Source organism: Musca vetustissima, unplaced genomic scaffold (assembly GCF_032173495.1).
Source record: "Musca vetustissima isolate MV318-11 ecotype Yass unplaced genomic scaffold, APGP_CSIRO_Mvet_v1 utg8434, whole genome shotgun sequence".
In the NCBI taxonomy this organism is placed as follows: Eukaryota; Metazoa; Arthropoda; class Insecta; order Diptera; family Muscidae; genus Musca; species Musca vetustissima.
The window spans coordinates 95,697-110,648 of NW_026877912.1; the positions used below are offsets into that span (position 1 = coordinate 95,697).

Here is a 14,952-nt window from a genome sequence, read left to right on the forward strand (position 1 = left end):
TTGGAAAAATATTCTTTAAAAAATCCACGCCTCAGTTAGGCCTTGGAAAAATATTCTTTAAAAAACCACGCCTCTCCTAGACATAGACAAAAATTCTTTAAAAAATCCACGTCTCTGTTAGACCTGGAAAAAAATACACGCCTCTGTTAGGCACATAGAAAAATAGTCTTTAAAAAATCCACACCTCTGTTAGACACATAGAAAAATAGTATTTAAAAAATCCACGCCTCTGTTAGAAACATAGAAAAATAGTTTTTAAAAAATCCACGCCTCAGTTAGTCCTAGAAAAAATATTCTTTAAATATTCTTTTAAAAATCCTAGCTTCTCAGAGATCTGAAAAAATATTCTTTTAAAAATACACCCCTCTGTTAGACACATAGGAAAATATTCTTTAAAATATCCACGCCTCTGTTAGACACATAGAGAAATAGTCTTTAAAAAATCCACACCTCTGTTAGGCCTAGAAAAAATATTCTCAAAGACCTAGAAAAAATATTTCACATATCCACTCTTCTGTTGGACCTAGAAAATATATTCCTAAAAATCCACGCCTCTGTTAGACCTGGGAAAAATATTCTTAAAAAAAATCCATACATAAAATAAAAAATATGCTTTTAAAAAAAATGAAAATTATTCTTTAATGATAGCTTTTCAACCCATTGTGCGTATACAAAACCAATCGCCTTTTTTCTGGTCCATCTCTCCAAATTTTCGCCATTCGCGAAATATTTAAAACGTGCCGCACATTCATTTGTTGACACATATTTATATGCGACAAAAAAAGAGTAATGTTTTATTTTGGAAATTTTGAGTTTAACATATATTATTAAAAAATATATAATCAATTGACCGATTCATCTGTCTGTCTCCAGACGATACAGCAATGATGTCGAAACCAGTTCGATCCATAACATGAAAACTGAACAAGTTAGTTAATATTTTACGTAAGAAGCAGCAGTTCGATTCAAGAGGTGAAATGGGCTGGGGAGGGATGCCAGTAAGTCGCTATTGTTGTCATTGGAAATTGTCCATCCGTATGTCGTCGTCGGATAGTGTGTCTGTGTTTGGTGGCGTCAACGTTTAACATTGGGTCAGTAACGCAGTTTTTTTTATTTTTTTTGTTTTGCCCAAATGAAATGAATCGCTTTCGCCCGGTATTGCGATGGCCAGCAAGCGGTATGGCGGCAATTTGTTTTTATGTAAATAAAATCTCATGTCTTTTTTATATTAATTTCTTTTTTGTTTGTTTTGTTTTTGTTGCTATTTTTGATTCCCATGTAATTATCGAGTTGTTTTTGTAGTTGCTGTTGTTGTCTTTGGTCTTTTCGAAATGTTGTATTTTTGCTTAATGATATTTTGATTATGTGACTATAAATACGGCGATTTTTTTCTCTGTAGTGTTTCTGCTTTGATATCCATCCGACATGTTTGGTGGGCCAAGACAGAGTAACAGGTTATTGACCGCTCCACCATCTTCAGTTTTCTGCTGAAGACATTTCGTGGAGATGGGGTTTTTTTGCCAAGACTGTTTACGTTCATTCCATTCGATGCTATTTTCTGAGCTTTCTAGAGGTCTTTGTGTGTGTGTGTTTTTTTTTTTTGCAAAGGGACACTCCTCTTTTTTTGAATTTCTTTTGATGCTGATGCATCCGTGGAAGATGTCGTGAATGCAGTTTTTTGATGTCTTTTGTTGTATATTTAATAATAAAAATAAATTAAAACAACACTTTACTTTATAAAGTTGTAACAGCAACGACGTTGACAATAACCGGACCTTTTATATAAACGTAAATTTTGACCTAATTTTTTATTTAATATCCTTGCGGAGTTTCTTTCACGTTTGTAATTGATGCTATAAATTCGGGTTTTAAATAAAATGTTAAAAATAGGTATTATTTTTAACATTTATTTTTAAAAGGCTGGGCACCAACATGAAACGGTAAAAAAATGTTTCGAGAAGTTATGAATTATATGTCGAAGGGAATCACATATTTTGAAATTTCACGATTTTGAAATATTCAATATTCATACTGGAAAAATCGTTTTTATAGCTGTTACTTAAAATCCATGCCTCTCAAAAACCTAGAAAAAAAGCGTAAAAATCTGAATGATCCAAAAAAAAAATATTCTTTAAAAAATCACAATTCTCAGAGACATTGAAAAATGTCTTCAAAACCCTTGTCTCTATTCTCTGTCAGACCTAGAAAAAATATTCTTTAAAAAATCTATATCTTCGATAGCCCTAGAGAAAGTATTCTTTTAAAAATCCACGGCTAGACTAGAAAAAATATTCTTTTAAAAATTCACACCTCTGTTAGGCGTAGAAAAAATATTCTTTAAAAAATCCACGGCTCAACCTACAACAAAATATTATTTAAAAAATCGACGCCTCAATTAGACCCACAAAAAATATTCTTTAAAAAATCCACGGCTCTGTTAGACCTACAAAAATATTCTTTAAAAATCCACGCCTCTTTTGGACCTAGAAAAATATTCTTTAAAACAAAAACAAAAAAAAAAACACAAAAAATTAAGTTTTCGGTCCACTTCATTCCAAAATTATTATCTGATCATCACCGAAAATTATAGGCGTTGTACTTGACCATAACTGGTCAACTGGTTTCAAAGCGATCAGCGCTATAGTTCCGCTCTCTAGATTGATAATGGGTTACTAAATAATATACGAATACGGAGATACCTGTAAATATTTAGGTGCAACTCCCAAATCCGAGCACATACCACAATATAATTGGTATTAATTTAAAGGTCAACCACTCCTCTTGGATATAATATAAACTTCTCGGGTCTATGTCCTTCAGGGGTAAATATATACGCTATAGAATACAAATTTTGTAATTTTTTTTTGTAAGCGTTGGTTATACCTAGAAAAAATATTCTTTGAAACCCTCAAGCCTCCCCGAGACCAAAAAAAAATATTCTTTGAAACGCACAAGCCTCCCCGAGACCATGAAAAATATTATTTGAAAAGCCTAAGCCTCACCGAGACCAAGAAAAATATTATTTGAAACGTCCAAGCCTCCCCGAGACCAAGAAAAATATTCTTTAAAAAATCCACGCCTCGGTTAGACCTTGACAAATTCTACTTTAAAAAATCCACGCCTCGGTTAGACCTTGACAAATTCTACTTTAAAAAATCCACGCCTCGGTTAGACCTTGACAAATTCTACTTTAAAAAATCCACTACTACTTTAAAAAATCCAAAATTTTCTATATAAATAAAACCCGTAGCCGGAAATATTTCCAAATTTTTTTAATAAATAATAAAAATTTCCAAAAAAAAATGTGCAATCTTTTATTAGAAATTGCAGCGTTTGTACATGACTTATCCGCAAGATTAGGAAAACAATTTGTGGATGCATGTAGTTGTTGTATGCAACAATTTGCAACAGTTAACGGAAGCAGTGGTGGTGATGGTGGTTGCGACGATTAATGCTGCAATGCTGTGGACTGAAGTGCTCTGAGCAAGGCAAGACAAGCGCGATTGGCACAGTGGGCGAAAAATTAAGATATTTGAAAAACAAAATATTTGCGATTGATAAATTATGTATAGATAAATAAAGTTCTAAAAAATAATTATATATACTTTTTATAACCTTTTAGATATTTGCATCAAAATATCAAACTACAGACCCTTTAAGGTGGGAAAATTTGTCCTAAATAAATAAATTTGTTTTCAAATAAAAAAATAAATTAAGCATAGAACATTCTTTAAGACCTACCAAACTTTTTTTTTGAACCTATGCCTCTCAGAGACATCGAAGAAATATATATATTTTTTATAATCCACACCTCACAGTCCTAAAAATATTCTTTGAAAAATCCAATCATCTCAGAGATCTAAAAAATTTAAAAATTTAAAATTTATCTCAAAACTCTTAACTAAAAAAAGGAAATTGAACAATTGCTCTGTATTGTTCAACAGCTAGCAAGGGGTGGGGTGGGGTGGACGAAATAGAAACGGATACCAGCAGTTTGTTTTTAACAAACTGTAACAAATAAATCTGCACTTCATTTAATTTTCTATGTTGTTGCTGTTGCTGTTTTATCGTCTTCAGATAAAACAAAAAATAGGCGAAGAGGAACAACAATAAATGCAACATCCATCCAGTAAAGTGCAATTCGTAATTCGCCTATGGATGGATGGATGGATGAATGAACGAACGAACGAACCGAACAATAGAAAACTGTAAAATCATCGGAGCATATCGCCATATAACAATATAACAATATTTAGTGCAGTATTTTTTTATAGTTGTTTTTGAAACAAAATAAATTTCATTATATTGGGATTTTAAAAGATATTTGAAAAATTTTAAAAAAAAAACAATTAAGAATCCGATTTATTTCATCAATGACTAATTCATAACAAAAATAGAACATTTACTGGTTACCAGTTAATGTGGGGATTTACATTTTAAATAATTTTTTTATGCTAATTTTCTAAGCGTTATAAAATATATTGTAAATATAATATAACATTTTTTTGTGATTTTATTTTAGAAAGTAAATCATTAATTTAAATTTTAACGCATAACAAAAAACATCAATTATAGACGGCTGTCACATTTGGTTTTACCCACCCCGGTGATAAATAACCGAATTGTTTTACATTTTTACAAGCAACGAAAAAAACCGGCTATAATTATTCTTACCTATATACAAATAAACAAATTAGGGTAATTAATTATTTTGTATTCGAGAATGAATAATGTGATTTGTTGTAAATGTGTACATACCTACAAATATTTAAAAATTTATATTGACATACTGTTGTCAAGTTAGAATAATTTTTAGAATTTAGAATTTATTTTTATTTATTTATTTTTCAATATCCGAAATTGATTTCCGATATAAACTATATATATTCTGAAAGCCCATGGAGTGACCTTTCAATCGTGGGTATTCGCTTAGTCCCAGGTTTTGAAATTTTCGGACAGTGAGCCTAAAAGTTGGACCATATCAATTACCAGAAAATTTACAATTTAAAAAAAGTCAAACAATTTATTATATCCGAAATTGATTTCGGATATAAACTATATATTTTCTGAAAGCCCAGGGAGTGGCCTTTCAATCGCGGGTATTCGCTTAGTCCCAGGTTTTGGAATTTCGGGATAGTGGGCCTGACATATATAAATTACAAGACCTACTGTGAAATTGTACAATTTAACAAAAAGTCAAAAAATTTTCAATATCCGAAATTGATTTCGGATATAAACTATATATATTCTGAAAGCCCATGGAGTGACCTTTCCATCGTGGGTATTCGCTTAGTCCCAGGTTTTGAAATTTTCGGACAGTGGGCCCAATTGCAAATACATACAGTGATGCTGCATGTGCAGCCATTTTCATGTTTTAGTGCATTGGGGTAGCACATTTATTAATTTTGTCCTAAATCTACTTATTTTTATTAATTTTAAATAAAAATAATCGTAAAATCTATTAAATTTACTTTTTTTCTATTCTGTTAACTATTTATCAGAGCTCTGTTAATGGGTTAACAGAGCTCTCTTAATAACATTACAATTTAACTTTCAACAATTTATCTTCACGCTCTGGCGATAAGGCCACCTTATCATATAGACCTTGTTAATAGGTCATGGTCGGGTTTGATTAAAAATGTTATTATCAGGGGAAAATGAGTTGGCTGATCGACTAACGGCATATAGTTTGGCGGGGTTAAATCTTAAATGAGGTTATATACGCATTGCTACGACAAAAATATACCTCGTCGAAATATTGGTTTTAGACCCCATTTGTCTTTGCCCCAAATCCGTTTCAGACAATTTGGAGTCGATTTATGAATGTCCGTCTGGCCGGCAAGTGCGCACTATAACTCTCGAATGGAGTAAGCTATTTCATCCAAAGTTTGCACACCGTAATATTTCTTTCAAACTTACTTCAAGTTTGAGGATGGGGATTATCGGTCCACACCTTCTGGTACCCACAAATGGTCAAAATTGTGCCACAAATTAATTTTATAATATCATGCGAACGGACTATCCAATTTGAACAAAACTTTGTACATGCTATTATCTTTACCAAAGATGGTACCCAATGGTCCACTACTTCTCGTACCTCCACCCGAATGGTCAAAATTTGCAATATTTATAAATCTAATATCAGGGAAATGGAATATCCAATATTTTATAAACTTGTAAATATAATTTTATGCTAATTGAATGACCGATTTGATCAACATTAAATCCGAAACCTCTTTGATAAAAACATATATATACTTTATATAAAGCGAATAATAAAACATGCTGGTGATTCTGAAGGCCTCCACAATAGGGATACCTAGTCGAGCGCAAAAGTCGACTTATAGACTTCTCGGTTTTTGCCTCTGACCAAAATGTCGATTTTTAGAATTGTCGATTTTTGTCATTGACTAACAAGTCGACTTTTCGATCTTTCGATTTTGTATAACCTTTTTAAAATCGATTTTTGACTTTTAGCGACAAATGCAAAATCGACTAAAAATGTTATTTTTATACTCTTCACCACACAGTGGTACAGGGTATTATGTGTTTGTGCATATGTTTGTAACAGGCAAAAATAATCGACATAGACCCCCCGGTCGATTTATGCATTCCCTGTCCATATTAAATTGTAAACAATGTACAGGTCCCGAATTGGATGAAATTTGCGTAGGTCATTTGTTTCAATTGAAATTGGGAAAAACAGCTCCCATATAACTCTAAAATTCTCTATTTATAGAAGACTTTCAAAGGTTCATTTGTGTAGAGAAAAAAATTTTCTCAATAATTTTCAAAATTATTTTATACAGAGAACCTTTTGACTTATTTATTTACCATAAATAATTTGTTAATTTTTTACCTGTTCATTTTTTTCGAGTGTAAAAAATACCAATATGATAATTTACTTTGTCATTTTGTATTAAACACATAAAGACGCAGTTAACCGTTTCATTTATTTGATGATTAAAAAAAAAGAAACGTGTTTGTCATCAGATTGGTCGTCACATTCAATTTTTTATTTTTGGTTTTTTGATTTCTTTTGTATTTTTGGGTATCAATCCTAGTAGCATCTTCACAAAAAAACTAGATATTCAAAACAAACAAAAATATTGTTTTATGATTCTTTAGAAAAACAGTGTACAGAAAAAACCTATAGATTGGCCTCAAGGTCTTATTTTTGGCATGTTTTGTCATTTGCATTTTTTGAGACCGTTTTGAATGTTCTATTGAACCGATGATCGCAGCAGCAGTGACAGCGGCAGCATTAGCAATGACCAGTTTTCAATTCAATGATCTGATATTCTAATGTGCTGTGGCCAAGAAATTACCATCATAATCTTTTGGTCTGTTGTTTCCATTGAATTCAAATATTTATGCTTTTCTTATGACAATTCGTATACTATTTTTAGGAAATATTATTGTATAATTGTATGTATGTATTTACGACATACTAGCCCAAATTAAACAAAAAAAAAAATAAAAGTAAGAAATTACTTTGTGTGTCCAAAGTAAACCGTTTAATTAATGTTTCTTTTTTTAATAATATTTTTTTGTTTTCTTTTAGTTGAAAATTTGTTAGAAAAATATTTGTTTATTTATTTAACATGGCTTGAAGATCTCAAGAAGAAAAAAAAACTAGTACCATTAAGAGTATCAACAATCAGTTTTAATGATGAATGTCAAGGCTTGCATTTGTTTGTTTTAATTTTAAACAAATTGTGGTATTCGAAATTATTTTTGGCTTAACTCAATTGAAAAGGGTTTGGAAGAGGTTTGAAAAGAACTTTGATTTTTTTTGAATTTTGAAATATTTCCGACTGTCTACTTTCACTTTGTCAATTAGCATTATTATTAATAATTATGTGTGTACGTGTTTGTTGTATTGTTTCAAGAATAGAACAAAATATGACACAGAATGAAAGGAGTCCTCTTAAAGAGATTGTAACACAGAGATTTCCTATCTGTAAAACACTTCTAAAAAAATTCAATTATTTTGGGGAATTTATTTCTCCAGAACTGTCTATAATACAGTGTGTCAAGAATGAGTATACACATGGATAATTATTAAACATTTTCAAATGTAGAAGCTCGAAATAACACTAATTATATTATTTTTTATATTTATTTCTTATTTATCATAATTGTGTGCTGCACTTAATACAGTTTGAGCGAATCACATTAAAATTTAGTACGAAATCAAAGAATAGTACAACACAAACAAATATGGCTCAGTTTTACCTTTTTTTATTGGGAATAATTTGATGACAAAATTTGTAAGTGTGCGCAACATATCTTGAAATAGAGTATTGAAAAAAGTCAGCAAAATGTTGGGGAAAAGTGTGACCGAATTGTCGGAAATGTTTTCAGTTATAGGAAAGACAATTTAAAATCTAATAAATCGAGGTGGTCCTAAACCAAAAATTAATAAGCCTATTGGGCGCATAATTTTTTGAAAAATTATGCAAAGCCCTTAAATTTCCAAAGGACGCTTGCAAGGGAATGAGAGTGTGGTGTTAAAGTTTGTCACAAAACAATTGCACAGACTATATTAAAAAATCTGATCAAGAGCAGCACGTTGAAATCAAATATAGAAAAAAAAATGTGGAAATGTTCCAATCGCCATTAGGAACAGTTCACACCAAACTGAATGTGCATATTAAAACCAGTGAGCGGAGCAGTATAGTCGAACGGGGCCGACCTTATGATACTTATATTATATTTGCACACTTTTGACTGGCTAGAGACCAACAAATGTTACTAATTATCAGTACAGCCCCTCTAATTACTTGTCCAGATTCCCTTCGCCGTGGGTTATGTTGTAATGTTCGGCTTTCGACTCGAAAAGTACAAATAATTAAGTTTTCATCTGAAAAATTATTATCTGATCATCACCTAAAATTTTAGACGTTGTCTTGACCATAACTGGAACCACATGGAACATTCCAAAGCGATCAGCGCTATATTTCCGCCCTCCAGTGTGGTAACCACTCCTCTTGGATATACTATGAACTTCTCGGGTCCATTTCATCCCCTAAATATTAACCGATCCCCTAAATATTAACCGATCTTCATTGGCCAGAACCCATCCTACATGCAAAATTTCGTGAAGATTGGTCCATAACTGTGGCCTGTATCGTGCTTACAAACTATAATGGACAGACGGACGGACGGACACACATGTCTAGATCGACTCAGTCGAGATATGACGATCGGTATACTTAAAGGTGGGTCTACAACATAGTAGTATAGGGTATAAAAAGACGTGGAGACTTAGCTTTTATAAAAAATGTGCGGACATCGTTTTTATAAAAATATTAAGACACCTAATCATTTAACCAGTGCTATGAACTTTGCTAATGATTACATGCATAAGTCACATATAATGCGGATATGACCTCTTTATAACTCTAACACAGATTTGGATACGCCAGCCCACAGTCCCGACCTATAGAAAATGTGTAGGTCTATTTTCAAAAATAGCTAAAAGGTAACCATACCAGTCAAAAAGTGTCAGTCGGTATAGCCGATAAATATATACCCTCAGCCTATGGTTGGCGGAGATCTTCGGAGTTACACGCATGTTTTACTATTCGTTTTATATAAGGTATATGGTCTTATCACAGAGGTTTCGGATTTAATTTTGATCAAATTAGCTTCAAATAAAATATATAAGTTTTTATAATATAGACCCTTTTTGGGGGGAAGTACCAGAGGAGTGACCAGACGCGTCCCAACTTTGGACTTAATCAATAGTTGGTAATGATAATATGTTCTGCAAATTTTGCTTTAAATCGGACATTCCATTGAAAATGTTGACCCTTGGCAAAGAAGCTACGAGAAGGAGTGAACGAATGGTTATCATCTTCGTATTTGATCTATGCTTGGTAAAGATAATAGGTTGTGCAAAGTTTGGTTCAAATCGGGCATACCATTGGACTTATAAATTTTGAACATTTTGACCCTTTGTGGGAAGGAACCAGGAGGAGTGGACCAATGGGTCCCATCTTCAAACTAGATCTAATATTGGTAAAGATAATAGGATGTACAAAGTTTGGTTCCAATCGGCCATACCATTCGCTTGATATTGGATTTACAAATATTGAAAATGTTGACCTTTTATGGGGGAGGTACGAGAAGGAGCGGACCAATGGGTCCAATCTTTGGACTTGATCTAGGCTTAGTAAATATAATAGGTTGTGCAAAGTTTGGTTCAAATCGGATAGTCCGTTCGCATGATAATACAAAATTATTTTTTTTACCATTTTGCGGGGGAGGTAACAAAAGGAGTGGACCGATATTCCCCATCTTCGAACTTGAACTAAGTTTGAAAGAATTATTACGATCTGCAAAGTTTGGATGAAATCAGATACTGCCTTCGTGCGTACAAGCCGGCTAGACCGACAGACGGACGGACATTTGTAAATCGACTCCAAATTATCTGAAACGGATTTGGCCCAAAGAAACATGGGGTCTAAAACCAATATTTCGATGTGTCACATTTTTACCGTATCAATGTGTATGTACCATTATTGCTAAGGGTAAGGCTAAGGATATAAAAATATCGAAGCATTGAAAACTTCAATATTGAATGAGTGGCACAACATTCCGAACAATTATGACTTAGCCCACTCTATTAAAAAAAAACCTCTACAATGTTTGGTATAATCAAAGGGCGGACATACAAAATATAAAAACTATGAAAATGCGTGTTCAATAATAATATTATTATGCCATAAACTTAACATTTACGTCATGTGAAAAGAGCTAATTGACAGTGTTGAAATTGAATATTTTTTTCTTATATTTTTTAATGAAATTTCTATTTCTTTTACATTTTATAAAACAAAATTGTATAAAGAAATATTTACATTTATTACTAAAAAATGTCATTTATTCAATGTGTAAACTCATTTTTGACATACTGTATGTATTCGAATTTCATTATTAATAGCATAATTTTGTTTCTAATATAAAAAAAACATTTTTATTATATAATTATATAATTAATTATCAATGGCGTGAAAAGAACATATGTTCATATTTTCATTTCCAAATAATAAAATTGTATAGTTAACAAATTCATGGTCAAGCATTTCGATTTCCTTGAGTGTAAGAAGCGCATCGCTTCCATTCCAAATTGATGGATACGTTTACAATCTCCTCTCAATTATAGCCAGCAAAGAAAACTTCACAGCTTATTAAAAATTGGTTTATCGATACTGTGTGCCAACAACAAAAAATAAACAAATATTGAAATTAAACAATAAAAATTTGTTAACAAAACAATAATTGAAATGTTCCAGCAAATTTGTGGCTATGCCACGAATGATGATAACGATGCTGATAATTTCGATATCGATCGGTGATCCCCCTAATTTTGAGATTTTAATTTAACGCCAGCCTCTGTGACGAGGTTTTTCATTGAATTTTTTGTTTGTTTATTATTTATCTAACAATTCGTATTATTTTTTTGTTTTTATTTAACGCATATTATTGCCGGCATTGTTATTGAATATTTAATAAAGGCCAATAAAAATCCTGTTAATTTTTATAACCGTGTTTTGTTTTGTAGTTGTTGTTATTATTATTGTTGTTGTTTATTTATTAATAACAAACTTGTCTATGAATTTTCGTTTGAAAAAACAAAACCTCATGCAACAACACGAAAAATGTATTGAAAAATTCCAGCAGAGCCGCATGTGTGTTGGATATAATAATATTAGGTTTTGCAAAAAAAAAAAAAAAAAAAAAAATACAAATGCGGAATTTTATTTGGAATTTGAGTATTATCAATTTCAAATTGTGTTTATTTACTAAATTGAAAAAATAAAAAACAATTCAATACTGCAAAATGCTGTAGAAATTGTATACAAAAATAATATTCGTGATCAGATTAATTATTAGGTTGGGGAAAAAGAAATCCATTATTTTTATATAAACTAAAGGTCATTATTTTGGGCCAAATAAATATGCACCGTTTTGTTGTATAATTTGTTGCCATTTTAAAGGAAACTTCATAATGCCTCTCCCGTAGAAGTCCTGCTCTCTATTTGCAAAAAAACTCTAGTAGTTGATTTTCACAATCGTCCGTAGATTTTACAATGCAAGAAAAATATGATAATCATAGTTCGGACTGTTTTGCAGATGCATTAAAACTTCTCAACCAAGCTCCCGAAGTTTGTGGCGAGTCATTGTAGATGTGTGTGTCCTGGTGGAACACGACACCTATCCTGTTAGCCAATTCTAGTCAGTTTATGGTACATTTGTAGCTCCTGGGCGGTGTTACGACTCCTAAAATGCCGGTCAACTTCGATCATTTCTCCGATTTTATCGACATTTTCGACGACCGGCCTACCTGTGCGAGGTGTATCTTTAAAATCAAAAATTCCTGAAGGAATCAACGAAACCAAAATTGAAAATAATTGTCTGTTAAAAAGAAAAACTGTAATTTTGTGGGGGAGGTACCGGAAAGAGTTCACCGATTTTTAAATTGGGCTGTCTGAAACGCATTTGGTCCAAAGAAACATGGGGTCTAAAATCAATATTCCGATAATGACGCATCAATGTGTTTATACCCTCATAAGGTAAGGTGGGGTATAAAAATAGGTACGCCGTGTGAAACTCTGATACCGGACCGAGACATATCGCTAACGAAACCCCTAGAAACTGATGTTATAGAAACGATTAGGAGGAGACCGATGACGAAATGCCACCACGCCTACCAAGTATCATTCGGTTCATCAGGCAGCTGATCAAACAATTTCTGAGTGGCTGAACCAGCTAAGTTCAAACTAAAGGTTAGCAAAATTGCTAAAAAAAAATATTTTCCTATCACAAACTGGACTTACTTAACTGGCTTGTGAGTGGGACTGGACCGACTATATGATACCCTTCACCACTTTGGGTATATTCTACATATGTATCCTAAACCGACTAACATCAATCCCAACACATGCCATTCTGCCACCCATTCTAAATTTTATAAACAGATTTAAAGCATACTTTACACCCGATATTTGGTGTGCTTCACTGTTTAAAATGTAAAATCAATCCATTGATTATTTGGTGCACAATCAACATAAATAGGTCGAAGTTATATATGGAAGCAATACTTTATCTAAATCTGAACCGATTTCAAGGAAACATGCCAGAGGTTAATTTTTATTAATTTCAGTAGGTTGTGCCAATCGACCTAGCTATGGTGCATGGTCTATAGTGCACCATTTACTTAAAATCGGACGAAAATATATATAGAAAATATATTTTCTCAGAACTTGAGATATATAGGGACTTTGGTACATCATTTACCTTTAATCGGACGAAAGTATATATGGTAGCTATATCTAAATCTGAACCAATTTTTAAGCTGGGTCATCTTCATATATTCTCACAACATGACTTCGACGTGTCTGGCAATGCCAACGTCCTAGAATAGATGGTACAACTCATGGTTCATTCGTTGGCGATATTTACCGTCAACGCAGATCGGCCCATAGATCTTTTGGAGAATTTTTTCACTGAAACACTCCAAGAGCTGCCTCATCTGCTTGCGCAAGTACCCATGCTTCAGATCCATACAACAGCACGAATAGTATCAGCGTCTTGTAGAGTGTGAGTATTGTCTGGCGGGAAGTGACCTTGTTTCTAAGCTGCTTACTTAGACTCCATCTCTGAATTTCAAAACTGATGCCATTAGTTTAGGCGGTACCAAACTATATAAAATCTTTGACGACCTAGAAGCTGAGGTTTTCAAGTTCCACAGTTGGTCCGAGTCTACTAGAAGTCTTGCGCGTTGATACCATCAGCTTGATCTTCTCGTCATTTACTGCCAGACCCATTTTGGCAGACTCCTTCTCAATTTGTTCAAAGGTGACTGATACCGCTCGCAATGTTCGACCCATTATATCGATGATATCGGCGTAGGCGAGTAATATGTGTTGCCTTTGCCTCTCGCATGACCTTTTCTTGCAGGATGTTAAAAAAAATCACACGACAAACTGTCTGAGACTAACCGACTATTAACATAAATAATGCTAATGCGCAACACGTTCAGAGTCCAAAAAGGGACCCACACGATTCATGAGAATAATGGTACCCTCTACACAAAATGGTCAAAATTTTAAAGGAAATATATTTTTTTAACATCAAATAAATGAAGTGTTCGATTTGACTTAAATTTTGCGCATCGTAAATTTTTTTACTAAACCTAGATCGAGTCCGAATACGAAACCCATCGTTCCGCTCCTTCTGGAATGTTGAATCCTGTGTGGCAATTTAGATTGATTTAATGCAACTATAAGCTATTTAGGACCATCATCTCTGGTACCTCCCCCACATCTACACTAGACATCCGCAAACCAAAATAGTTACAAAAGTTAGGATAAATGCCAAAGGTCGGCAACACCAACTGACACTTTTTTATTCATATTTTTAAGCAACTTTTATTTATTTGCGAAAATGTCTTTTAATTTAATACCAATGATAATCGAATATTTTGCACAGATCGACATTTTCTTTAAAAAAACTCACCTTCTCATTGCGTGTTAAAAATTCCCAAATTGGTATCGATGAGGCCTGGGCCGACATGAAACTGTTGCCGGCTACTGCGAGGAATAGGCACAGAGCCAATGAAACTTTCGCTGCGTTAAATGTTTGAGCCATGTTGTGAATGATGACGGTGATGAATGAACTATTTTTCTTCTTTTTGTTGGTTTTGTTGTTGTTTTAGTTGGTTTACAATGTTGTGGTTGTTGTATTTATTGTTTGAACTTTGTTTATCGTAAGTTGTTGTGGGATTACTTTTTGACGTCAATTTTTTTGTATTTTTACAAATATGGGGCCAAAGTTGGTATTTAGGAAATAAACACCCACACACAAATGCCAAAAAATAAAATATTAACAATAATAATAATAATGACGGGGTTGTATAATAAAACAAAAGATGTTTTTGTG

General features: G+C 32.8%; 1 protein-coding gene across 1 annotated transcript in view; it reads right to left on the reverse strand.

Annotated features, from left to right (window-relative positions):
• The window catches only part of LOC133322598 (rhythmically expressed gene 5 protein), a 34,699-nt gene extending 20,038 nt beyond the window's left edge, over window positions 1-14,661 (reverse strand). Inside the window, exon 1 of the mRNA XM_061531576.1 lies at window positions 14,530-14,661. Within this exon, the coding sequence (XP_061387560.1) occupies window positions 14,530-14,661 (132 nt within the window). The remainder of the gene's footprint in view (window positions 1-14,529) is intronic.
• Between the last annotated feature and the right edge of the window lie 291 nt (window positions 14,662-14,952).